Consider the following 26,720-nt stretch of genomic DNA (forward strand, 5'->3'; position numbering starts at 1 on the left):
TATGTACAAGAATATAACTACTATAATACTGCCTCCTATGTACAAGAATATAACTACTATAATACTGCTCCTATGTACAAGAATATAACTACTATAATACTGCTCCCTATGTACAAGAATATAACTACTATAATACTGCCCTCTATGTACAAGAATATAACTACTATAATACTGCCCTATATGTACAAGAATATAACTACTATAATACTGCCCCCTATGTACAAGAATATAACTACTATAATACTGCCCCCTATGTACAAGAATATAACTACTATAATACTGCTCCTATGTACAAGAATATAACTACTATAATACTGCCCCCTATGTACAAGAATATAACTACTATAATACTGCTCCTATGTACAAGAATATAACTACTATAATACTGCCTCCTATGTACAAGAATATAACTACTATAATACTGCCCCCTATGTACAAGAATATAACTACTATAATACTGCCCCCTATGTACAAGAATATAACTACGATTATACTGCTCCTGTGTACAAGAATATAACTACTATAATACTGCCCTGTATGTACAAGAATATAACTACTATAATACTGCCCCCTATGTACAAGAATATAACTACTATAATACTGCCCCCTATGTACAAGAATATAACTACTTTAATACTGCCCCCTATGTACAAGAATATAACTACTATAATACTGCCTCCTATGTACAAGAATATAACTACTATAATACTGCCCCCTATATACAAGAATATAACTACTATAATACTGCCCCCTATGTACAAGAATATAACTACTATAATACTGCCCCCTATGTACAAGAATATAACTACTTTAATACTGCCCCCTATGTACAAGAATATAACTACTTTAATACTGCCCCCTATGTACAAGAATATACCTACTATAATACTGCCCCCTATGTACCAGAATATAACTACTATAATACTGCCCCCTATGTACAAGAATATAAGTACTTTAATACTGCCCCCTATGTACAAGAATATAACTACTATAATACTGCCCCCTATGTACAAGAATATAACTACTATAATACTGCCCCCTATGTACCAGAATATAACTACTATAATACTGCCCCCTATGTACAAGAATATAATTACTTTAATACTGCCCCCTATGTACAAGAATATAACTACTATAATACTGCCCCCTATGTACAAGAATATAACTACTATAATACTGCCCCCTATGTACCAGAATATAACTACTATAATACTGCCCCCTATGTACAAGAATATAACTACTATAATACTGCTCCTATGTACAAGAATATAACTACTATAATACTGCCTCTATGTACAAGAATATAACTACTATAATACTGCCCCCTATATACAAGAATATAACTACTATAATACTGCCCCCTATGTACAAGAATATAACTACTATAATACTGCCCCCTATGTACAAGAATATAACTACTTTAATACTGCCTACTATGTACAAGAATATAACTACTTTAATACTGCCCCCTATGTACAAGAATATAACTACTATAATACTGCCCCCTATGTACAAGAATCTAACTACTATAATACTGCCCCCTATGTACAAGAATATAACTACTATAATACTGCCCCCTATGTACCAGAATATAACTACTATAATACTGCCCCCTATGTACAAGAATATAACTACTTTAATACTGCCCCCTATGTACAAGAATATAACTACTATAATACTGCCCCCTATGTACCAGAATATAAATACTATAATACTGCTCCTATGTACAAGAATATAAGTACTTTAATACTGCCCCCTATGTACAAGAATATAACTACTATAATACTGCCCCCTATGTACAAGAATATAACTACTATAATACTGCCCCCTATGTACCAGAATATAACTACTATAATACTGCCCCCTATGTACAAGAATATAACTACTTTAATACTGCCCCCTATGTACAAGAATATAACTACTATAATACTGCCCCCTATGTACAAGAATATAACTACTGTAATACTGCCCCCTATGTACAAGAATATAACTACTATAATACTTCCCCCTATGTACAAGAATATAACTACTATAATACTGCCCCCTATGTACAAGAATATAACTACTATAATACTGCCCCCTATGTACCAGAATATAACTACTATAATACTGCCCCCTATGTACAAGAATATAACTACTTTAATACTGCCCCCTATGTACAAGAATATAACTACTATAATACTGCCCCCTATGTACAAGAATATAACTACTATAATACTGCCCCCTATGTACCAGAATATAACTACTATAATACTGCCCCCTATGTACAAGAATATAACTACTATAATACTGCCCCCTATGTACCAGAATATAACTACTATAATACTGCCCCCTATGTACCAGAATATAACTACTATAATACTGCCCCCTATGTACAAGAATATAACTACTATAATACGGCCCCCTATGTACAAGAATATAACTACTATAATACTGCTCCCGATGTACAAGAATATAACTACTATAATACTGCCCCCTATGTACAAGGATATAACTACTATAATACTGCCCCCTATATACAAGAATATAACCACTATAATACTGCCCACTATGTACAAGAATATAACTACTATAATACTGCCCCCTATGTACAAGAATATAACTACTATAATACTGCCTCCTATGTACAAGAATATAACTACTATAATACTGCCCACTATGTACAAGAATATAACTACTATAATACTGCCCCCTATGTACAAGAATATAACTACTATAATACTGCCCCCTATGTACAAGAATATAACTACTATAATACTGCCTCCTATGTACAAGAATATAACTACTATAATACTGCCCTCTATGTACAAGAATATAACTACTATAATACTGCCCCCTATGTACAAGAATATAACTACTATAATACTGCCTCCTATGTACAAGAATATAACTACTATAATACTGCCCCCTATGTACAAGAATATAACTACTATAATACTGCCCTCTATGTACAAGAATATAACTACTATAATACTGCCCCCTATGTACAAGAATATAACTACTATAATACTGCTCCTATGTACAAGAATATAACTACTATAATACTGCCCCCTATGTACAAGAATATAACTACTATAATACTGCTCCTATGTACAAGAATATAACTACTATAATACTGCCCCCTATGTACAAGAATATAACTACTATAATACTGCTCCTATGTACAAGAATATAACTACTATAATACTGCCCTCTATGTACAAGAATATAACTACTATAATACTGCCCCCTATGTACAAGAATATAACTACTATAATACTGCTCCTATGTACAAGAATATAACTACTATAATACTGCCTCCTATGTACAAGAATATAACTACTATAATACTGCCCCCTATGTACAAGAATATAACTACTATAATACTGCCCCCTATGTACAAGAATATAACTACGATTATACTGCTCCTATGTACAAGAATATAACTACTATAATACTGCCCTGTATGTACAAGAATATAACTACTATAATACTGCCCCCTATGTACAAGAATATAACTACTATAATACTGCCCCCTATGTACAAGAATATAACTACTTTAATACTGCCCCCTATGTACAAGAATATAACTACTATAATACTGCCTCCTATGTACAAGAATATAACTACTATAATACTGCCCCCTATATACAAGAATATAACTACTATAATACTGCCCCCTATGTACAAGAATATAACTACTATAATACTGCCCCCTATGTACAAGAATATAACTACTTTAATACTGCCCCCTATGTACAAGAATATAACTACTTTAATACTGCCCCCTATGTACAAGAATATAACTACTATAATACTGCCCCCTATGTACAAGAATATACCTACTATAATACTGCCCCCTATGTACCAGAATATAACTACTATAATACTGCCCCCTATGTACAAGAATATAAGTACTTTAATACTGCCCCCTATGTACAAGAATATAACTACTATAATACTGCCCCCTATGTACAAGAATATAACTACTATAATACTGCCCCCTATTTACCAGAATATAACTACTATAATACTGCCCCCTATGTACAAGAATATAATTACTTTAATACTGCCCCCTATGTACAAGAATATAACTACTATAATACTGCCCCCTATGTACAAGAATATAACTACTATAATACTGCCCCCTATGTACCAGAATATAACTACTATAATACTGCCCCCTATGTACAAGAATATAACTACTATAATACTGCTCCTATGTACAAGAATATAACTACTATAATACTGCCTCTATGTACAAGAATATAACTACTATAATACTGCCCCCTATATACAAGAATATAACTACTATAATACTGCCCCCTATGTACAAGAATATAACTACTATAATACTGCCCCCTATGTACAAGAATATAACTACTTTAATACTGCCTACTATGTACAAGAATATAACTACTTTAATACTGCCCCCTATGTACAAGAATATAACTACTATAATACTGCCCCCTATGTACAAGAATCTAACTACTATAATACTGCCCCCTATGTACAAGAATATAACTACTATAATACTGCCCCCTATGTACCAGAATATAACTACTATAATACTGCCCCCTATGTACAAGAATATAACTACTTTAATACTGCCCCCTATGTACAAGAATATAACTACTATAATACTGCCCCCTATGTACAAGAATATAACTACTATAATACTGCCCCCTATGTACCAGAATATAAATACTATAATACTGCTCCTATGTACAAGAATATAAGTACTTTAATACTGCCCCCTATGTACAAGAATATAACTACTATAATACTGCCCCCTATGTACCAGAATATAACTACTATAATACTGCCCCCTATGTACAAGAATATAACTACTTTAATACTGCCCCCTATGTACAAGAATATAACTACTATAATACTGCCCCCTATGTACAAGAATATAACTACTGTAATACTTCCCCCTATGTACAAGAATATAACTACTATAATACTGCCCCCTATGTACAAGAATATAACTACTATAATACTGCCCCCTATGTACCAGAATATAACTACTATAATACTGCCCCCTATGTACAAGAATATAACTACTTTAATACTGCCCCCTATGTACAAGAATATAACTACTATAATACTGCCCCCTATGTACAAGAATATAACTACTATAATACTGCCCCCTATGTACCAGAATATAACTACTATAATACTGCCCCCTATGTACAAGAATATAACTACTATAATACTGCCCCCTATGTACCAGAATATAACTACTATAATACTGCCCCCTATGTACCAGAATATAACTACTATAATACTGCCCCCTATGTACAAGAATATAACTACTATAATACGGCCCCCTATGTACAAGAATATAACTACTATAATACTGCTCCCGATGTACAAGAATATAACTACTATAATACTGCCCCCTATGTACAAGAATATAACTACTATAATACTGCCCCCTATGTACAAGGATATAACTACTATAATACTGCCCCCTATATACAAGAATATAACCACTATAATACTGCCCACTATGTACAAGAATATAACTACTATAATACTGCCCCCTATGTACAAGGATATAACTACTATAATACTGCCTCCTATGTACAAGAATATAACTACTATAATACTGCCCACTATGTACAAGAATATAACTACTATAATACTGCCCCCTATGTACAAGAATATAACTACTATAATACTGCCCCCTATGTACAAGAATATAACTACTATAATACTGCCTCCTATGTACAAGAATATAACTACTATAATACTGCCCCCTATGTACCAGAATATAACTACTATAATACTGCTCCTATGTACAAGAATATAACTACTATAATACTGCCTCCTATGTACAAGAATATAACTACTATAATACTGCCCCCTATATACAAGAATATAACCACTATAATACTGCCCACTATGTACAAGAATATAACTACTATAATACTGCCCCCTATGTACAAGAATATAACTACTATAATACAGCCTCCTATGTACAAGAATATAACTACTATAATACTGCCCACTATGTACAAGAATATAACTACTATAATACTGCCCCCTATGTACAAGAATATAACTACTATAATACTGCCCCCTATGTACAAGAATATAACTACTATAATACTGCCTCCTATGTACAAGAATATAACTACTATAATACTTCCCCCTATGTACAAGAATATAACTACTATAAGACTGCCCCCTATGTACAAGAATATAACTACTATAATACTGCCCCCTATGTACCAGAATATAACTACTATAATACTGCCCCCTATGTACCAGAATATAACTACTATAATACTGCCCCCTATGTACAAGAATATAACTACTTTAATACTGCCCCCTATGTACAAGAATATAACTACTATAATACTGCCCCCTATGTACAAGAATATAACTACTATAATACTGCCCCCTATGTACCAGAATATAACTACTATAATACTGCCCCCTATGTACAAGAATATAACTACTATAATACTGCCCCCTATGTACAAGAATATAACTACTATAATACTGCCTCCTATGTACAAGAATATAACTACTATAATACGGCCCCCTATGTACAAGAATATAACTACTATAATACTGCCCCCTATGTACAAGAATATAACTACTATAATACTGCCCCCTATGTACAAGAATATAACTACTATAATACTGCCCCCTATGTACCAGAATATAACTACTATAATACTGCCCCCTATGTACAAGAATATAACTACTATAATACGGCCCCCTATGTACAAGAATATAACTACTATAATACTGCTCCCGATGTACAAGAATATAACTACTATAATACTGCCCCCTATGTACAAGAATATAACTACTATAATACTGCCTCCTATGTACAAGAATATAACTACTATAATACTGCCCCCTATATACAAGAATATAACCACTATAATACTGCCCACTATGTACAAGAATATAACTACTATAATACTGCCCCCTATGTACAAGAATATAACTACTATAATACTGCCTCCTATGTACAAGAATATAACTACTATAATACTGCCCACTATGTACAAGAATATAACTACTATAATACTGCCCCCTATGTACAAGAATATAACTACTATAATACTGCCCCCTATGTACCAGAATATAACTACTATAATACTGCCCCCTATGTACAAGAATATAACTACTTTAATACTGCCCCCTATGTACAAGAATATAACTACTATAATACTGCCCCCTATGTACAAGAATATAACTACTGTAATACTGCCCCCTATGTACAAGAATATAACTACTATAATACTTCCCCCTATGTACAAGAATATAACTACTATAATACTGCCCCCTATGTACAAGAATATAACTACTATAATACTGCCCCCTATGTACCAGAATATAACTACTATAATACTGCCCCCTATGTACAAGAATATAACTACTTTAATACTGCCCCCTATGTACAAGAATATAACTACTATAATACTGCCCCCTATGTACAAGAATATAACTACTATAATACTGCCCCCTATGTACCAGAATATAACTACTATAATACTGCCCCCTATGTACAAGAATATAACTACTATAATACTGCCCCCTATGTACAAGAATATAACTACTATAATACTGCCCCCTATGTACCAGAATATAACTACTATAATACTGCCCCCTATGTACAAGAATATAACTACTATAATACGGCCCCCTATGTACAAGAATATAACTACTATAATACTGCTCCCGATGTACAAGAATATAACTACTATAATACTGCCCCCTATGTACAAGAATATAACTACTATAATACTGCCTCCTATGTACAAGAATATAACTACTATAATACTGCCCCCTATGTACAAGAATATAACTACTATAATACTGCCCCCCTATGTACAAGAATATAACTACTATAATACTGCTCCCGATGTACAAGAATATAACTACTATAATACTGCTCCCGATGTACAAGAATATAACTACTATAATACTGCCCCCTATGTACAAGAATATAACTACTATAATACTGCCCCCTATATACAAGAATATAACTACTATAATACCGCCCCCTATGTATAAGAATATAACTACTATAATACTGCCCCCTATGTACAAGAATATAACTACTATAATACTGCCCACTATGTACAAGAATATAACTACTATAATACTGCCCCTATGTACAAGAATATAACTACTATAATACTGCCCCCTATATACAAGAATATAACTACTATAATACTGCCTCCTATGTACAAGAATATAACTACTATAATACTGCCCCCTATGTACAAGAATATAACTACCATAATACTGCCCCCTATATACAAGAATATAACTACTATAATACTGCCCCCTATGTGCAAGAATATAACTACTATAATACTGCCTCCTATGTACAAGAATATAACTACTATAATACTGCCCCCTATGTACAAGAATATAACTACTATAATACTGCCCCCTATGTACAAGAATATAACTACTATAATACTGCCCCCTATGTACAAGAATATAACTACTATAATACTGCCCCCTATGTACAAGAATATAACTACTATAATACTGCTCCTATGTACAAGAATATAACTACTATAATACTGCCCCCTATGTACAAGAATATAACTACTATAATACTGCCCCCTATGTACAAGAATATAACTACTATAATACTGCCCCCTATGTACAAGAATATAACTACTATAATACTGCCCCTATGTACAAGAATATAACTACTATAATACTGTCCCCCATGTACAAGAATATAACTACTATAATACTGCCCCCTATGTACAAGAATATAACTACTATAATACTGCCCCCTATGTACAAGAATATAACTACTATAATACTGCTCCCATGTACAAGAATATAACTCCTATAATACTGCCTCCTATGTACAAGAATATTACTACTATAATACTGCTCCCTATGTACAAGAATATAACTACTATAATACTGCCCCCTATGTACAAGAATATAACTACTATAATACTGCCTCCTATGTACAAGAATATAACTACTATAATACTGCCCCCTATGTACAAGAATATAACTACTATAATACTGCCCCCTATGTACAAGAATATAACTACTATAATACTGCCCCCTATGTACCAGAATATAACCACTATAATACTGCCCCCTATGTACCAGAATATAACTACTATAATACTGCCCCCTATGTACAAGAATATAACTACTATAATACTGCTCCTATGTACAAGAATATAACTACTATAATACTGCCCCCTATGTACAAGAATATAACTACTATAATACTGCCCCCTATGTACAAGAATATAACTACTATAATACTGCCCCCTATGTACAAGAATATAACTACTATAATACTGCCCCTATGTACAAGAATATAACTACTATAATACTGTCCCCCATGTACAAGAATATAACTACTATAATACTGCCCCCTATGTACAAGAATATAACTACTATAATACTGCCCCCTATGTACAAGAATATAACTACTATAATACTGCTCCCATGTACAAGAATATAACTCCTATAATACTGCCTCCTATGTACAAGAATATTACTACTATAATACTGCTCCCTATGTACAAGAATATAACTACTATAATACTGCCCCCTATGTACAAGAATATAACTACTATAATACTGCCTCCTATGTACAAGAATATAACTACTATAATACTGCCCCCTATGTACAAGAATATAACTACTATAATACTGCCCCCTATGTACCAGAATATAACCACTATAATACTGCCCCCTATGTACCAGAATATAACTACTATAATACTAGAGTATAAGTACTTTTGCACTCGCTACTATTGTAATATGAAGATTACAACAACAGTTACTCCACAGATGAGATCTTTAGTGGGCAAATAGCCACAGAAAATCCTTTAGAGTATACATATATACATGGACCACGGCAAATTACAAGCATGCTTCACTCTAATGCGAAATACTCTCCACTGCTGAGGTAAAATGACAGCAGCGCTCTAACTGGTTGCTATGGACAACGCATACTTATTTTCCTGTGCACAGCTTCCATAGGACTGCGGCAGCAGGGTAATTTTCCGTGACGCACCCTGCATTTCTTGTATTTCTCACTTTGCACAGATGTATCCAGCACATCAGAGGGAGCAGTAAGGTGGGGAAAAACATTCTATTCAACGAACCTCTCAGAAATGTAATGGTAGGAGAAACGGCGACGGCTGTGCGCCTGACCTCTGGCGCGGCAGATGATGGTCATGGAGGCACGACATCTAAAGTTACACTGCTGACTTTTAGCTTTTATAAATATCATTTCAATTAAAACTAGAATGGTTTGAGGGGTCCGCCTATACTTCAGCTGCAGAAATGTTACAGGGGTCCGCCTATACTTCAGCTGCAGAAATGTTACAGGGGTCCGCCTATACTTCAGCTGCAGAAATGTTACAGGGGTCCGCCTATACTTCAGCTGCAGAAATGTTACAGGGGTCCGCCTATACTTCAGCTGCAGAAATGTTATAGGGGTTCGCCTATACTTCAGCTGCAGAAATGTTACTGGGGTCTGCCTATACTGTGGGTGCACAAAGACTTCCCATTGCAGTGTTCAGCTATCTGACACCTACACAGAATGAAGTGTGTGGGGACACATGGATTTCCCATTGCTTTGTAACTCACGGCACCTTGGGTCACACAAGGTGGAGGCTGGGACCGAGCCTGACCCTGGGCCCGCTCACGTACCTCCCACACAGACTATAGCAGGTCCTGGTCGTGGTTTCTTCGCATTGTTATGCCACCTCCTCCACCTGCTTGGGGTCATGGGACGAGCGCTGGGCAACATGTATTTTCTCTTGTGTTACAACAGTTATCTGAGACACTGGTTTGGGCCAAACAAAAGAAGCATTACTGCACTAATGAGACGTTCACAGCTGCACTAGCATCCGAGTCCGCTTGAGGCCCATGTTTACTGAGGGTGTGGGCAGAGGTCAAGGTCCTGGGCGGGAAGAATCAACTGCGCCAGGTATGGCCTGTGGAACGTCTTTGTGGTTCATCCAGTCTTTGGAGCGATAAAAGCAACCGTTACTGATTTAAAGAAACGTTCACAGCTGTACTAGCATCCGAGTCCGCTTTATGCCCACGATTACTGAGGGTGTGAGCCAAGGCCGAGGTCCTGGGCGGGGTGAAACTGCCTTGTTTTGGCACTCTGATTTCTTTATTTGTAATACCATCTTTGAGTTTCATGGGCTCGCCTATGCTGTGGGTGCCCAAAGACTTCCCATTGCGTTGTTTTATCTGTCTGGCAGAAATACACTGACTGACTTGGCTGGGGTGCAGACGGCTTTCCCATTGTGATATTTTACCTATCTGGCACAAATACACTGAATGACTAGGGCAGAAATGTGGGCCGAGTTCCTGGGCGGGGTGAAACTCTGCCATGTTTGGGCACTCTCTTTTCTTCCTGTCTAATTTTGTCCCTGGGTTCCAGGGGCTCGGCTATACTGTGGGTGCACAAAGGCTTCCCCATTGCATTGTTCAGCTATTTGACACACACAAAGAATGAATTGGGCAGAAATGTGTGCCGAGGCAGAGGTCCTTGGCGGGCTGAAACTCTGTCATGTTTGGGCACTCTGATTTCCTCATGTGTAATACCATGCTTGAGTTCCTTGGGCTCACCTATGCTGTGAGTGCACAAAGATTTCCCATTGCAGTGTTTTACCTGTCTGGCACAAATACACTGACTGACTAGGGCATGAATTGTGGCCTGAGGCCGAGGACCTTGGCGGGGTGAAACTCTGCCATGTTTGGGCACTCTGATTTCTTCTTGTGTAATACCCTGTTTCCCCGAAAATAAGACGCGTCTTATATAAATTTTTGCTCCCAAATATGCGCTACGTCTTATTTTCAGGGGGTGTCTTATTTCGCCGCGGCAAATCCGTCTGTGGCCGCTAATCCCTTAATTGGCCAGCTTTGTGGACGAAATTTCTCAGAAATCTTGTCCACATGGGACAGCAAATCTGTCACGGCAAAGCTGGGAGAAGCAGGTGTTGTGGTGCGGATTCCCCGGCCACAGAAATGGAAAAGTGTGCAGCCAGGTCACTTCAAAACAAGCGGCTAAGTCCCGTGGGTTTTGAAGCAGCGCGATATCTCGCTGTTTATCGCTGTGGCCAAACTGCGAGATTTCCGCTGGAAATATGCTCCGTGAGAACCCAGCCTTAAGAATCACACACAGAGCCATAAAAAAAAAGGGCTGTAAAGTAACGTACCTGTCTGCAGACAGAAGTTCCTGTACCACTTGTAAGCAGGGATGGTATTGCAGCTTCCTGCCACCAGGGGGAGCTCATCACAGCAGACATGTATAGCAGGAACAGAACATACAGTATGGACTTTTCCAGCCAGCAAGGGGAACTCACAACAGCACACTCGTACAGCACAGCAGGGACAGGATAACAGCAGACTGTCTGCAGATCTACCTATACATCTGGAGGTAGGAGACAACGGGGATGGCAGCAGGGGACAGGCCTCTTGACTTGCCTGCACACTTTACTATGCCTTACTATCGGGGGGTGCATTATATTTAGGACTTCTGCAAATTTTAGGGGGTGCCTTATTTTCGGGGAAACACGGTACAATCTTTGTGCACCGACAGCATAGGCAAGCCCAAGGAACTCAAAGACTTCCCATAGCGGTGTTGAGCTATCTGACACCTACACAGAATGTAGTGTGTGGGGACACATGGATTTCCCATTGCTATGGCACTCACGGCACGTTGGGCCACACAAGGTGTTTGCTGGGACCGAGCCTGACCCAGGGCACGCTCACATACTTTCCACACAGAGTATTGCTGCATTGTGGAGATGTGTAGAAGTGCTGGTCTGGCAGCTGAGTCCCCTTTATGCCCACGTTTGCGGCTCCTGACAATTTTGTGATGGAGGTGGCAAGGGATTGGTATGATGACCGTACATTAATTTATCATCCATTCTCATCAGCAAACTTTTGTGTGCGCTGTGGACGCAGGGTCGTGCGGGAGGGGGGGGGGGTTTGGACAGCAATGCCAGCCTGTAACCCAGGAGAAGAGGCAGCGGTGTCACCCGCAGGCAGTGATTGTCCTTGGTTGGAGGTAGTGTGGTGCTTAGCTAAGATGTGCCAGCACGTGTGCCTTGCTAATGAGGGTTTGTCCGAAGTAAATTGTTAGGGGGGTGACGCCAGACTCTTGCCCCCATTTTGGCTTAATAGTGGGACCTGGGAGCCCCAGATGCAGCCATGCATGCTGCCCCTGCAGTTCCCTATCCATTTCTGTGGTGTTTCCATGACTTTCTGATGTTTTCTGGTGTTTGACAAGCCTCGGTCCCATACAAAAATGCTCGAGTCGCCTACTGCCTTTAATGGGGTTCGTTACTCGAAACGAGATCTTGAGCATTACGAAAAGATTGACTCGACCAACGAGCACCCGAGCATTTTGGTGCTCGCTCATCTCTAGAGATTACGATTGAAATCTGCCTCTTCACTTGTGGACTGCGTTGTCTTCATGAATGTAGAGGAATCGCAGTCATCGTGCTGCAGGAAGCCTGACCTGATATTCTAGGAATCCCCATGATGACTGGCGCTCCTCTGCAGGATGCACGGCTCTGTTACTCCACATGAACTTCCTCCCTTCGCTTGTGTTATGTGATGTTCCATTCCCATGACCCTTTGAAGGCTGGCACATGGCCGGCGCAGACACCGGCTCCTCAGCATCGCTCAGCCACACTTTATTTACACTTCGATTCAAATAAACTGTCTTCCTGGCACATTTCCATGCGGACAGTGAAGCCTCGCCCCGCCATCGGCTCGATTACCAATTTTTGCAGTTTTCAGAACTTTTGAAAGGCCGTCACCGTCAGATGGAAGTCGGGATGAGTCTCATGCAGGCTGCAAGCTCTTTATAATGAATCCAAATGTCGATGCAGCAGAGCCCAGCGGGTTTCTAGTGAGATGCCCTGGCACTACCACGTCCTGTGCCCGCTGCCAGCAGATCCACCTCTCTCATTATCACTTCCTTTTATTGGACGGCTGAGCAGTTGAGATTTTTTGTTTTCTCCACACAGGAAGGGGGGCGCCATCAGCAGTAGCTGCTCCATGATGTCGGAGCGTTGTGCGACAGGAATTTGTGCCAAGCATGGCACTCTCAGCAAAGAACTGTTTGCCACCATGTGTAGTAGTACTATATGGATAGGGCACAGCACTGTATGGACATTGTATGGCACTACATGAACATGGTATAGTACTATATGGACACTGCATAGCATTATATGTACACTGTATAGTACTATATGGACATTATATGGCACTATATCAACATTGTATGACACTATATGGATAAAGTGTGGCACTATATATACACACTGTATAGCAGTATATGGACACTATATGGCACTATATGGGCATTATATGGCACTATATGGACAAGTATGGCACTATATGTACAGGGTATAGCATTAAATGAACACTTCCATTGCACTATATGGACACTGTATAGCACTATATGAACATTAAATGGCACTATATGGATAAAGTGTGGCACTGTATGGACACGGTATAGCACTATATGGACATTATATGGCACTATATGAACACTGTATAGCACTATATAGAAATTGTTTGGCAATATATGGTCACAGTATAGCACTATATAGACATGTTATAGCACTATGTGGATATAGTATAGCCTTATATGGACATTATATGGCACCATATGAACATGGTATACCACTATATGAACACCATATAGCACTATATGGAAATTGCATGGCACTATATGGACATGGTATAGCACTACATGGAGATTGTATGACACTATATGGACACGGAAGAGCACTATATGAACATTGAATGGCACTATATGGATAAAGTGTGGCACTGTATGGACACGGTATAGCACTTTATGGACATTGTATGTCACTATATGGATAAAGTGTGGCACTATACGTACACTGTTTAGCACTATATGGGCATTATATGGCACTATATGGACACGGTATGGCACTATATGAACACGGTATAGTACTACATGGACACTGGATAGCACTATGTGGGCATTTCATTATACTATATGGACATAGTATAGCACTACATGGACACAGTATAGCACTATATGGACATTGTATGTCACTGTATGAACACGGTATAGCAATATATGGACATTTTAATGGTACTATATGGACACAGTATAGCACTACATGGACACAGTATAGCACTATATGGACATTGTATGTCACTGTATGAACACGGTATAGTACTATATGGACACTGTGTAGCGCTAAATGGACATTGCATAGCATTATATGGACATTATATGGCACTATTTGAACACAATATATTACTATATGAATCAGGTATAGCACTATATGAACCCTGTATAGCACCATATGAACATGTTATAGCACTATATGGACATGAAATAGCACTATATAGATAAAGTATAGCAGTATATGGACACAGTATGAACTATATGGATAAAGTGTGGCACTATATGGACACGGTACAGCAGTATATGGATACAGTATGGCACTACACGGTATATCCCTATATGGACATTATATGGCACTATATGGACACAGTATAGCAGTATATGGATAAAGTATAGCACTATATGGACACAGTTTAGCACTGTATGGACATTATATGGCACTATATGGACACAGTATAGCACTATATGGATAACGTATAGCACTATATGGACAGTATATAGCACTATATGGACAGTATATGGCACTATATGGACACAGTTTAGCACTATATGGACAGTATATAGCACTATATGGACAATTTACAGCAGATAATACAATGTAGGAAATAGTGAAGAAAAAAACAGCGCATCAGAGTTCTAAGTGGTGATTTTGTCTCTGGGGACGGTGGGCCGCTCCCTCTGTCAACAGTTTGGATGCCGTAGGCAACGCTCACTGCGCCACCTTAGGGTGACGACTACCCACTACAGTTTTTTTTTCTCACTCCAAAATTCGCAGCGTTTTTTTTCTGCAGGGGTCTATGGGACTTGTAATGTTAAAATCATGATCACGCAAAATCGCAATTTCGTGGTAAATTGTGATTTTAACATTACAAGTCCCATAGACCCCTGCAGAAAAAAAAACGCTGCGAATTTCGGAGTGAGAAAAAAAAACTGTAGTGGATATTTACCCTAAGGGTGCTCTGAGCAACAGTTTTACAGGAGCCTGACTGTTTGTGACTGTCCAGTCCTCGTGCCCCAATGCATCCATTATGGATTGGGATGTAAGCCCCACACAGGACGGATATATACGTCATATAGCAGGAAGGGGTTAAAAGGTAAGAATGGCCCCCAACTCCACAGAGGATCAGGAACCAGAAGTGCCGCTGGCAGCCGAGCCAGAGGAGGGGCACCGAGACAGAAACTAATGTAAGCGGGTCTGGCGGGCAGCGATGCAAGATGCTGGATACACCAGCAGCAGCGAGTAGAACCGCAAGTCACTGTTTACAGCAGATGATACAATGTAGCAATTAACAGGGAAAAAAACACTAAGCGGAACCCAGCATGGCGCTATCGGGGCGGCCACGCAGAAAGCAAAGAAACACTAAGCGGAACCCAGCATGGCGCCAGCGGGGCGGCCACACAGAAAGCAAAAAACACTAAGCGGAACCCAGCATGGCGCCAGCGGGGCGGCCACACAGAAAGCAAAAAACACTAAGCGGAACCCAGCATGGCGCCAGCGGGGCGGCCACACAGAAAGCAAAAAACACTAAGCGGAACCCAGCATGGCGCCAGGCGGGCGGCCACACAGAAAGCAAAAAACACTAAGCGGAACCCAGCATGGCGCCAGCGGGGCGGCCACACAGAAAGCAAAAAACACTAAGCGGAACCCAGCATGGCGCCAGCGGGGCGGCCACACAGAAAGCAAAAAACACTAAGCGGAACCCAGCATGGCGCCAGCGGGGCGGCCACACAGAAAGCAAAAAACACTAAGCGGAACCCAGCATGGCGCCAGGCGGGCGGCCACACAGAAAGCAAAAAACACTAAGCGGAACCCAGCATGGCGCCAGGGGGGCGGCCACACAGAAAGCAAAAAACACTAAGCGGAACCCAGCATGGCGCCAGGGGGGCGGCCACACAGAAAGCAAAAAACACTAAGCGGAACCCAGCATGGCGCCAGCGGGGCGGCCACACAGAAAGCAAAAAACACTAAGCGGAACCCAGCATGGCACCAGCGGGGCGGCCACACAGAAAGCAAAAAACACTAAGCGGAACCCAGCATGGCGCCAGGGGGGCGGCCACACAGAAAGCAAAAAACACTAAGCGGAACCCAGCATGGCGCCAGGGGGGCGGCCACACAGAAAGCAAAAAACACTAAGCGGAACCCAGCATGGCGCCAGCGGGGCGGCCACACAGAAAGCAAAAACCACTAAGCGGAACCCAGCATGGCGCCAGGGGGGCGGCCACACAGAAAGCAAAAAACACTAAGCGGAACCCAGCATGGCGCCAGCGGGGCGGCCACACAGAAAGCAAAAAACACTAAGCGGAACCCAGCATGGCGCCAGCGGGGCGGCCACACAGAAAGCAAAAAACACTAAGCGGAACCCAGCATGGCACCAGGGGGGCGGCCACACAGAAAGCAAAAAACACTAAGCGGAACCCAGCATGGCGCCAGGGGGGCGGCCACACAGAAAGCAAAAAACACTAAGCGGAACCCAACATGGCGCCAGCGGGGCGGCCACACAGAAAGCAAAAAACACTAAGCGGAACCTAGCATGGCGCCAGGGGGCCGGCCACACAGAAAGCAAAAAACACTAAGCGGAACCCAGCATGGCACCAGCGGGGCGGCCACACAGAAAGCAAAAAACACTAAGCGGAACCCAGCATGGCGCCAGCGGGGCGGCCACACAGAAAGCAAAAAACACTAAGCGGAACCCAGCATGGCGCCAGCGGGGCGGCCACACAGAAAGCAAAAAACACTAAGCGGAACCCAGCATGGCGCCAGGCGGGCGGCCACACAGAAAGCAAAAAACACTAAGCGGAACCCAGCATGGCGCCAGCGGGGCGGCCACACAGAAAGCAAAAAACACTAAGCGGAACCCAGCATGGCGCCAGCGGGGCGGCCACACAGAAAGCAAAAAACACTAAGCGGAACCCAGCATGGCGCCAGCGGGGCGGCCACACAGAAAGCAAAAAACACTAAGCGGAACCCAGCATGGCGCCAGGCGGGCGGCCACACAGAAAGCAAAAAACACTAAGCGGAACCCAGCATGGCGCCAGGGGGGCGGCCACACAGAAAGCAAAAAACACTAAGCGGAACCCAGCATGGCGCCAGGGGGGCGGCCACACAGAAAGCAAAAAACACTAAGCGGAACCCAGCATGGCGCCAGCGGGGCGGCCACACAGAAAGCAAAAAACACTAAGCGGAACCCAGCATGGCGCCAGCGGGGCGGCCACACAGAAAGCAAAAACCACTAAGCGGAACCCAGCATGGCGCCAGGGGGGCGGCCACACAGAAAGCAAAAAACACTAAGCGGAACCCAGCATGGCGCCAGCGGGGCGGCCACACAGAAAGCAAAAAACACTAAGCGGAACCCAGCATGGCGCCAGCGGGGCGGCCACACAGAAAGCAAAAAACACTAAGCGGAACCCAGCATGGCACCAGGGGGGCGGCCACACAGAAAGCAAAAAACACTAAGCGGAACCCAGCATGGCGCCAGGGGGGCGGCCACACAGAAAGCAAAAAACACTAAGCGGAACCCAACATGGCGCCAGCGGGGCGGCCACACAGAAAGCAAAAAACACTAAGCGGAACCTAGCATGGCGCCAGGGGGCCGGCCACACAGAAAGCAAAAAACACTAAGCGGAACCCAGCATGGCACCAGCGGGGCGGCCACACAGAAAGCAAAAAACACTAAGCGGAACCCAGCATGGCGCCAGGGGGGCGGCCACACAGAAAGCAAAAAACACTAAGCGGAACCCAGCATGGCGCCAGCGGGCGGCCACACAGAAAGCAAAAAACACTAAGCGGAACCCAGCATGGCGCCAGGGGGGCGGCCACACAGAAAGCAAAAAACACTAAGCGGAACCCAGCATGGCGCCAGGGGGGCGGCCACACAGAAAGCAAAAAACACTAAGCGGAACCCAGCATGGCGCCAGCGGGGCGGCCACACAGAAAGCAAAAAACACTAAGCGGAACCTAGCATGGCGCGAGGGGGGCGGCCACACAGAAAGCAAAAAACACTAAGCGGAACCTAGCATGGCACCAGGGGGGCAGCCACACAGAAAGCAAAAAACACTAAGCGGAACCTAGCATGGCGCCAGCGGGGCGGCCACACAGAAAGCAAAAAACACTAAGCGGAACCCAGCATGGCGCCAGCGGGGCGGCCACACAGAAAGCAAAAAACACTAAGCGGAACCCAGCATGGCGCCAGGGGGGCGACCACACAGAAAGCAGTGTTTTGAGGTGGTGGGTGGTTTGAGTGGCCGTAGGCCCCCCTAGGAGTCTTGGGCCCTGGGCTGCCACCCAAACTGCCACATTGCAGTCCAGAGCGCCCACTTGTTACACTGGGTCGCTGAACGATGTAATATGTCGCTCCATCTCAGTGCCCGGACAGCGACTCCCAGAGAGGCCGGGCGCTCCGAGGCTGAACTCTCCACCAGCTGAGCTACAACTGAGTACTATTAAGCCCTCCCTTCTAGTGTCAGGGTCTCCGCCGCTCACAGTGGGGAATCCATCACAGGGGGATTCCCATCTGAGGGCGGATTCACGCGAGCGCGGTCTCCTCCCCTTATGTGACAATGGCGGTCGTATAACCAGACTAAACTAAACCACTCATCTCCGTGAGATTTCTCGGTGGTGAATACGTGGTGCGGGGGGATCGGGCAGCCGCTGTCTTCCCACCTCTTTTTTCAAACTCCTGCGCTCTGCGAGAAGTTTGAACTGTTGGCGAGGGGGAAGAAATTTCTTTGGTCCTGGCGGATTCCCCCTGCCATTAGCACAACTAGATTCGGCAACGCGGAGCTGCGCTTGAATGACGGAAATTTCTTCTCCCATGCCGGCAGTTCAAACACCTTGCCAGAGCGCAGAAGTTTGAAAAAAGAGGCGGGAGGGCGAATGTCACCCGAATATCCTTGTGGAGGCATTGCCACACCTGAAAATAATTGTTCAGATGAACATGTTTTTTCCACGCAAAATCTTCATCCGCGAAAACATAAGTCTGGCTCTATCCTTGTCCGTGTTACGCAGGAAGCCGTCATACACTTCCATGATAAAAGGGAGGGGGAGGGGTTACCGGGTGGACAACGGGGGGGAAGAGAAGATGACCGGGCCACACCTTCCCGTGGAATAGAATGGCATTTAAGTGCCAAGCTGGGGCCGGCGGTCTTCTCCTCCTTCCGTTGTCCGCAGCTTTCTGCGGTCCCATCTTTTTGCAGACTAATACAGTATTTTGCGCAGAGAAGCAGGTTTGTCTGAATGATTCTATCGACATGGGAGGCATCGCGTGGGCGCGTTATACGGGCACCTATTTCACATGCCTCTACACTTTTGGTCGTCTGAATCCACCCTCACACAGTGATGGCCCATCGCGGGCGTACCGGACATGTGATCAGCGGGACCACCACGGAGGAGAGAACGAAGAGGACGCAGAGCTGATGCAGAACGAATGCAGCATCTACCGGCGGCTCCACTCTCCTCTATTAGACCTGAGGCAGCACCTTCTCCAGCGGGGCAGGGGGCACTACTGGGGGCATCTATCCTGTATATGAGGGCACTACTGGGGCATCTATCCTGTATTTGGGGGCACTACTGGGGCATCTTTACTGTATTTGCGGGCACTACTTGGGGCATCTTTCCTGTATTTGGGGGCACTTCTGGGGGCCTCTTTCCTATATTTGCGGGCACTGCTGAGAGCATCTTTCCTGTATATGGGGGGACCACTGGGGGCATGTTTCCTGTATTTTGGGGCACTACTTAGGACATCTTTCCTGTATTTGTGGGGCACTACTGGGGTATCTTTCCTGTATTTGGGGGCACTACTGGGGGCTTCTTTCCTGTATTCGGGGGGCACTACTGAGGGCATCTTTACTGTATTTAGCAGGCACTACTCAGGGCATCCTTCCTGTATTTAGGAGGCACTACTGGGGGTATCTTTACTGTATTTTGGGGCACTACTGGGGGCATCTTTCCTGTATTCAGGGGGCACTACTGGGGGTATTTTTTCTGTATTCAGGGGCACTACTGAGGCATCTTTCCTGTATTCGCGGAGCACTACTGGGGGCTTCTTTCATGTATTCAGGGGGCACTACTGCGGGCATTTTCCCTGTATTTGGGGGCACTACCAGGGGCATCTTTCCTGTATTTAGGAGCACTACTTGGGGGCATCTTTCCTGTATTTGGGGGCACTACTGGGGGTATCTTTACTGTATTCGGGGGGGGGGGGCACAACTGGGGGCATTTTTCCTGTATCTGGGGGCACTACCGGGGGCATCTTTCCTGTATTTGGGGGCACTACAGTGTCATCTTTCCTGTATTTGCGGGGCACTACTGGGGGCTTCTTTCATGTATTCAGGGGGCACTACTGCGGGCATTTTCCCTGTATTTGGGGGCACTACCAGGGGCATCTTTCCTGTATTTAGGAGCACTACTTGGGGGCATCTTTCCTGTATTTGGGGGCACTACTGGGGGTATCTTTACTGTATTCGGGGGGGGGGGGGCACAACTGGGGGCATCCTTCCTGCATTTGGGGTACTACTGGGGGCATCTTTCCTGTATTTAGGGGCACTACTGGGGGCATCTTTCCTGTATTTCAGGGCACTACTGTGGGCATCTTTCCTGTATTTGTGGGGCACTACTGGGGGCATCTTTCCTGTATTTAGGGGCACTACTGGGGGCATCTTTCCTGTATTTCGGGGCACTACTGGGGGCATCTTTCCTGTATTTAGGGGCACTACTGGGGGCATCTTTCCTGTATTTCGGGGCACTACTGGGGGCATATTTCCTGTATTCAGGAGGCACTACTGGGGGCATCTTTACTGTACTTTGGGGCACTACTGGGGCATCTTTCCTGTATTCAGAGGGCACTACTGGGGGTATCTTTTCTGTATTTGGGGACACTACTGAGGCATCTTTCCTGTATTTGCGGTGGACTACTGGGGGCTTCTTTCATGTATTCAGGGGGCACTACTGGGGGCATCTTTCCTGTATTTGGGGGCACTACTGTGGGCATCTCTCTTATATTTGCGGGGCACTACCGGGGGCATCCTTCCCATATTCAGCAGGCACTACTGGGGGTATCTTTTCTGTATTCAGGGGCACTACTGAGGCATCTTTCCTGTATTTGTGGGGCACTATTGGGGGCATCTTCCCTGTATTTGAAGGTACTACTGGGAGCATGTTTCCTGTATTTGCGGGCATTACTGGGGGCATCTTTCATGTTTTTGTGGGGCACTATTGGGGGCATCTTCCCTGTAATTGGGGGTACTACTGGGAGCATCTTTCTTGTATTTTGGGGCACTACTTGGGACATCTTTCCTGTATTTGGGGGCACTACTGAGGGTATCTTTACTGTATTCGGGGGAGGAGGGGGCACAACTGGGGCATTTCTCCTAAATCTGGGGGCACTACTGGGGGCATCTTTCCTGTATTTAGGGGCACTACTGGGGGCATCTTTCCTGTATTTGGGGGTACTACTGTGTGCATCTTTCCTGTATTTGTGGGGCACTACTGTGTGCATCTTTCCTGTATTTGTGGGGCACTACTTGGGACATCTTTCCTGTATTTGGGGGCACTACTGAGGGTATCTTTACTGTATTCAGGGGAGGAGGGGGCACAACTGAGGCATTTCTCCTATATCTGGGGGCACTACTGGGGGCATCTTTCCTGTATTTAGGGGCACTACTGGGGGCATCTTTCCTGTATTTGGGCGCACTACTGTGTGCATCTTTCCTGTATTTGTGGGGCACTACTGGGGGCATCTATACTGTACTTTGGGGCACTACTGGGGCATCTTTCCTGTATTCAGGGGGCACTATTGGGGGTATCTTTTCTGTATTCGGGGGCACTACTGAGGCATCTTTCCTGTATTTGTGGGGCACTACTGAGGCATCTTTCCTCGCTGTGAGGTGGCAATACTGGTGCAGCCTTACTGTATAGGGGGCATACCAGGGTCAACTTTACTGTGCCTGACAGGCACTACTGTGTGGCATATAAAGAAGGCACTATGACATTGTGTGGAGCACAATGGGGGGGATTAGGCAGGCTTAGAGGCATGGCTTATGATTAAACACTTTGCTCATTTGATCCTCTTGTTCCTTGGAAGCTGGGGTGCGACTGCCCGTCCTTCTTCCTTCTATTCGTTTGGACCTTGGATGGTGCCCTTCCATCCGCTCCCACTGTATCTCCTGGGCTTCCATAGTGTAACCCTTTCCTGCACAGGTGACGAGCGTTCTCAGCGCTGATCTTGTATCTTATCAGACTTTGCTTTGTGTTTGCGTTATCTTCTCGATGACATCACACGCGGCGTTACCGGACTCACCTGGGCTATCAGCTGGCAGAGTCGCGTTCCCTCCTGGCTGAGGCTGAACAGGCTGTGTATGGCAACGTTCATACTGTAGACGCTCTCGCAGGAGTCCAGCTCCTCCACCAGGCCCTGCAAGCAATCACAGACATGGTGACATCACTTCGCCCAGCGGTGACATCACTGCGCACATTCTACAATGCTATCATTCAATGTACAGATTAGTGGGTGGAGACGTGGGGTCTTCATTTTCTTCAAGGAAAAAGTGACTTGCCTCATAACAAAGAAAACTAAGAAGCAAGAATGAAGGGATGCGAGAAGCAGGAATGACGCATCTGAGAATGGAGGGAGGGTCACATGGCGCTGGAAGTAACAGCAAATTGGAGCCGTTTGGTAAAATGTGTTTCTTACAAGAGAAAAAAATGTTTTAATGTTTAAAAACCCACAAGTGAAAACTGCAATACAATACGGAGCGCTGCAAACACACATCTAGAGCATCTCTCTCTTAAAGGGGGTCCGCAAAGTCCCTCTCACATTTTGTTGTGTCCCCCTCATTCTGCAGTCAGCACCCCATAATGACAATGTGACAACAGAATGGGGGTAAATGGTCTTTTAAAAAAAACTTCCGCAGTGCCAGAAGTATTCCCACCCTGTGCTCAGTATTAGTCGGAGCCCCTCTGGCAGCAATTACAGCCTCCGGTCTTCTTGGGAATGATGCCACAAGGTTTGCACCCCTAGATTTGGGTTTTCCGCCCTCTGTCAGGTTGGCTGGGGGATGTCTGTGGACAGCCATTGTCAGGTCTCTCCAGCAATGTCCCATTGGGTTCAGGGCTCTGGCCGGCCCCTCAAGGACATTCACAGAGTTGTCCCCCCTCCTGCGTGGTCTTGGCTGGGGTCTTAGGGTCATTGTCTTGTTGGAAGGTGACCCTTTTGCCCCATCCGAGGTCCCTTGTGCTCTGGATCAGGTGGCCATTATCTCTGGACTTTGCTTCATTTAGCTTTCCATCCACCCTGACCGGTCTCCCCTCCCCCACATGATGCTCCACCACCAGGCATCACTGTAGGGATGATATTGTACAGGTGATGAGCGGCGCCTGGTTTCCATCCACCTTTACTGGTCTCCCCTCACCCAGCATGATGCTCCACCACCAGGCTTCACTGTAGGGATGATATTGTACAGGTGATGAGTGGCGCCTGGTTTCCATCCACCCTGACCGGTCTCCCTCACATGATGCGCCACCACCAGGCTTCACTGTAGGGATGGTTTTGGGCCGGTGATGAGTGGCGCCTGGTTTCCATCCACCCTGACCGGTCTCCCCTCCCCCAGCATGATGCTCCACCACCAGGCTTCACTGTGAGGATGGTATTGGGCAGGTGATGAGCGGCACCTGGTTTCCATCCACCATGACCAGTCTGCCTTCCCCCAGCATGATGCTCCACCACCAGACTTTACTGTGAGGATGGTATTGGGCAGGTGATGAGCGGCACCTGGTTTCCATCCACCATGACCAGTCTGCCTTCCCCCAGCATGATGCTCCACCACCAGGTTTTACGGTGAGGATGGTATTGGGCAGGTGATGAGCGGCGCCTGGTTTCCATCCACTCTGTCCGGTCTCCCCTTCCTCAGCATGATGCTCCACCACCAGGCTTCACTGTAGGAATGGTATTGGGCAGGTGATGAGCGGTGCCTGGTTTCCATCCACCCTGACCGGTCTCCCCTTCATCAGCATGATGCTCCACCACCAGGATTTATTGTAGAGATGGTTTTGGGTCGGTGATGAGTGGCGCCTGGTTTCCCTCCACTCGGACCGGTCTCCCCTTCCTCAGCATGGTGCTCCCCCACCAGGATTCAGTGTAGGGATGATATTAGGCAGGTGATGAGCGGCGCCTGGTTTCCATCCACCCTTACTGGTCTCCCATGCCCCAGCATGATGCTCCACCACCAGGCTTCATTGTAGGGATTGCATTGTACAGATGATGAGCAGCGCCTGGTTTCCATCCACACTGACCGGTCTCCCCTTCATCAGCATGATGCTCTGCCACCAGGCTTTATTGTAGAGATGGTTTGGGGTCGTTGATGAGCGGCACCTGGTTTCCTTCCACTCTGACCGGTCTCTTTTTCCTCAGCATGATGCTCCGCCACCAGGATTCAGTGTAGGGATGGTATCGTCCAGTGATGAGCGGTGCCTGGTTTCCATCCACCCTGACCGGTCTCCCCTTCATCAGCATGATGCTCCGCCACCAGGCTTTATTGTACAGATGGTTTGGGGTCGTTGATGAGCGGCACCTGGTTTCCTTCCACTCTGACCGGTCTCTCCTTCCTCAGCACGATGCTCCGCCACCAGGATTCAGTGTAGGGATGGTATTGGGCAGGTGATGAGCGGTGCCTGGTCTCCATCCACCCTGACCCGTCTCCTCTGCCCCAGCATGATGCTCCACCACCAGGCATCACTGTAGGGATTGCATTGTACAGCTGATGAGCAGCGCTTGGTTTCTATCTGTAGTGGCCCGAAGTATATATATCTGGCCCCTCCATAACTGTCATACATGTCATGTCTTCAGTGTGGATGCTTTGTGCAAATTGTCTTGTCTTTATTTATGTGTATTGCACAACTGCAGCATGTAAAAGGTTAATGTCTGTAAATGTCTGGGATATGTCTGGAAAATGTAACCAATTGTCTTGTCACGTGATGTCGTATGATATATATGTGATTGCAAGAGGAGAGATTATGTTGTTCAGAATTCCATTGCTTCAACAGTAGAATGTGGAAGGAGAGTGCCGGCCACATGGGGGTACCTTCAACCCTCATGTGGTGCAGAATGGAAGCTTGGGAGAGATATCCTGATGTCCCATCCCAGGACCCCTACCTTGAGTAAGTGGAAGTAAGGAGCCTGCCGTGCAGTGTTCTGTCTACAAGTGAGTGTCAGTGGAGTGTTTTTTCGAGCTCAAATGTGTGTCTGTGTCTCAGAGGGTGTGTGTGTCCAGGAGCAGAGTCATACAGATAACTAGGACTGTAGGCCCGGTGTCATCCTGTGTCCTGGAGTGTGTGTGTCCAGGAGCAGAGTCATACAGATAACTAGGACTGTAGGCCCGGTGTCATCCTGTGTTCTGGAGTGTTTGTCCAGGAGCTGAGTCATACAGCTAACTAGGATTGTAGGCCCGGTGTCATCCTGTGTCCTGGAGTGTGTGTGTCCAGGGCGGAGTCATACAGATAACTAGGACTGTAGGCCCGGTGTCATCCTGTGTCCTGGAGTGTGTGTGTCCAGGAGCGGAGTCATACAGATAACTAGAACTG

General features: G+C 44.5%; 1 protein-coding gene across 4 annotated transcripts in view; it reads right to left on the minus strand.

Moving 5' to 3' along the window:
- The window catches only part of INSC (INSC spindle orientation adaptor protein), a 203,979-nt gene that overhangs the window by 96,094 nt on the left and 81,165 nt on the right, over positions 1 to 26,720 (minus strand). For all 4 annotated transcript variants that reach the window (XM_066583699.1, XM_066583700.1, XM_066583702.1 and 1 more), the window contains exon 6: positions 23,443 to 23,556. In XM_066583699.1, the coding sequence (XP_066439796.1) occupies positions 23,443 to 23,556 (114 nt within the window). The remainder of the gene's footprint in view (positions 1 to 23,442; positions 23,557 to 26,720) is intronic.

This window comes from Eleutherodactylus coqui, chromosome 11 (genome assembly GCF_035609145.1).
Source record: "Eleutherodactylus coqui strain aEleCoq1 chromosome 11, aEleCoq1.hap1, whole genome shotgun sequence".
Lineage (NCBI taxonomy): Eukaryota > Metazoa > Chordata > Amphibia > Anura > Eleutherodactylidae > Eleutherodactylus > Eleutherodactylus coqui.